At 37.8% G+C, this 2,500-nt stretch overlaps 1 protein-coding gene across 1 annotated transcript in view; it reads left to right on the forward strand.

Moving 5' to 3' along the window:
* Window positions 1–2,500, forward strand: part of LOC137999678 (dipeptidase 1-like) — a 14,655-nt gene that overhangs the window by 11,253 nt on the left and 902 nt on the right. Inside the window, exons 7-9 of the mRNA XM_068845532.1 lie at window positions 393–477; window positions 1,180–1,255; window positions 2,343–2,478. Coding sequence (XP_068701633.1) covers window positions 393–477; window positions 1,180–1,255; window positions 2,343–2,478 — 297 coding nt within the window. The remainder of the gene's footprint in view (window positions 1–392; window positions 478–1,179; window positions 1,256–2,342; window positions 2,479–2,500) is intronic.

A 2,500-nucleotide genomic window follows, 5' to 3' on the forward strand; every position in this document is an offset into this window, starting at 1 on the left:
CAAAATTCATTTGGTAAGGTCATCAGGTACGGTACTCCTAGGGACCTAAGCACAGAATTGTAATTGCTTCATGAGTAAAACCTATGGGTCCCTCGCTGTTTCTAAGGTTTCCAAATCATAGCCGAAAAGATTGGGCTAAGACTTAAAGGAAGCCATGAACATTATTGTTCGTACATCAAGAACTGAAGGAGGGAGAGTAAACACAGGCATTGGAATCCATTAAAGACTGATCTATCCTCGTTTTTAAAAAAAAATCAAGAAAACGTAGCACTTTTGAAATTCAATTGATTGTTCTAATTTTTCTTTTACCAAGTAAAGTACTATGTAGATGATGAACATCTTCTCGAGTTTCACGAACAGCATAACTCCTTCCATTGTTATTCATATTACAGCGCCAAAATGGAGGTGTGGTTATGGTCAACTTTTACAATGATTACGTGACCTGCAGCAAGAGTGCCACTCTTAATGATGTAGCAGGTAACACAAGACGTTTTTTCATCCCTTAAAAGAATTTCTATAGTACAACGCATGACCAGAAGAGCTCTTTGCGTGAAGGAACACGCTTCCTTTGAGCAGGCGCAGGGTGAGTAGGGATAGGACGGGTATTTGCACAATTTCGTATTAGTAATAATTTAGCCTGTTCCATTTACTCATGCTTTCAATATCAATTGTGCACTATTTGTCCAGGCATGAATGTAACTGTCACTCTGAGAGAGGGAATAGACACCGTCAGAGGGCAGCTTATGCAACTGTTTTGGTTTCAATGGCGAAATGTTAAAAGAATAAAATACTTTTTGACCCAAACGTGGCTCCTTGAATAAAACATTTTTTCAAGTCACGTTTGTTTAATATGTCAGATGATTATTGCTCACTTAGCGCTTCGTGTCACGTTGACTATCCAATGGAACTGATTCCATCGTTAAACATGGGCTTGGTAGTACTATTATTTTTCATTTTTTTACTCCATGAAAGGAAGAAGTGATACTCTCACTTATCTATACACTTTAAGCAGTTAACACTTATAATCACCGGAACAATTCAGATGGCTGCGACGGGATTAGAATTTATGACTTCTGCGATGCGGGTGCAAAGCTCTACCAACTAAGCTATGAAGCTACTCAAAATTTCAGTCTGTCTAAAACCCGCACTTCAAATATATACATTTCTTTCATTTTTTAGATCACATTGACTACATCAAGAACCTTTCTGGAATTGATCACGTAGGACTCGGTAGTGATTATGATGGCGTACCAAGGTTTGTTGGGGTTTTTAGTTTATCAAGTACATTGCAGAAGTCGTTAATAATAATAGTAAGAATAATATTAATGATTATAATAAAAATAATAATAATAATATCTTTATTTAGACTGTAAAGACCGATCAGCAGCAAAATCAAGAGATTTGCTGGTGTAAACCTTTGATCTGTAAAATAGTAACATCATAATTATATAAAGAGTTAAAAAAAAAGAGAGATGAAAATGTATAGATATTAAATTAAGATATGTACAAAAAACATATATATGCAGGATCACATCACAAAACCAGATATTAAGACTGACGGACACTACAAACATGCAAATTTACATCGAGATTTAGAAAATAATTGAATAACCTTAGAGTAGGCGTGTCTCGAATGTCTCTTTGTAGAGAATTCCATTCACGAGCGGCCGCATTCTTAAAACTACATTGGCCCATAGTTGACTTGGCTCTCATACCGTTAATTAGCGAGCTATCTCTGAAATTACGATCATGTAGCTCAGAGTGTTTGGCAAGTATCCTCTCAGTTGGCGTGGGCAGTCTATGTTGTTAATGATTTTGTACACAAGTTGTAATCTCATGAAACTTCTTCTGCTGCTTAAAGATAGCGGCGTTAGTTTTGATCGCATGAATTGTGTACAAGTCTTGCGATTTGCCCTAAGGATATTATGCATAGCTTAGTTTTGAAGACGCTCGAGGTGCAAAGCATTTTGTTTTCCACAGTCACCCGTAGCAGTTTCCAGCTGGGGTACTTAGATAGCCTGTTCAACAGTTTCAGTCTGGGATAAACTCTTCGAGATATTACATGAACGTGTATATTCCAACTTAGGTTACGATCTAGGTGCACCCTTAAATATTTCACACTATTCGTCTGCTTTAGCAGTTCACCATCTACAAACATTTCTAAGTCGCGGGAGGTAGCTATAGTATTCCTTGCGCCGATTAAGATGACTTCGCATTTCTGCCTAGAATGCTGAATTGGATCCTCGGCCACGTAACTGCTGGTTGGTGATTATTTACTTAAACTCTCCAAGTGAAAAGCTTCTGCTTATAAACTTGGTACCCTTGTTTAAATTGCACTTCAGAGTTCCTACAGGACTTGAAGATGTTTCCACCTTTCCAAAGCTAATTGCAGAGCTTCTGCGTCGTGGGTACAGTGATGAAGATGTAAGTAAAGTGGTAGGAAGAAACCTCCTCACGGCCATGGAAAGAATGGAAAAGGTAATGGCCTCTCCTTTTAAAC

This window comes from Montipora foliosa, chromosome 1 (genome assembly GCF_036669935.1).
Source record: "Montipora foliosa isolate CH-2021 chromosome 1, ASM3666993v2, whole genome shotgun sequence".
NCBI lineage: Eukaryota > Metazoa > Cnidaria > Anthozoa > Scleractinia > Acroporidae > Montipora > Montipora foliosa.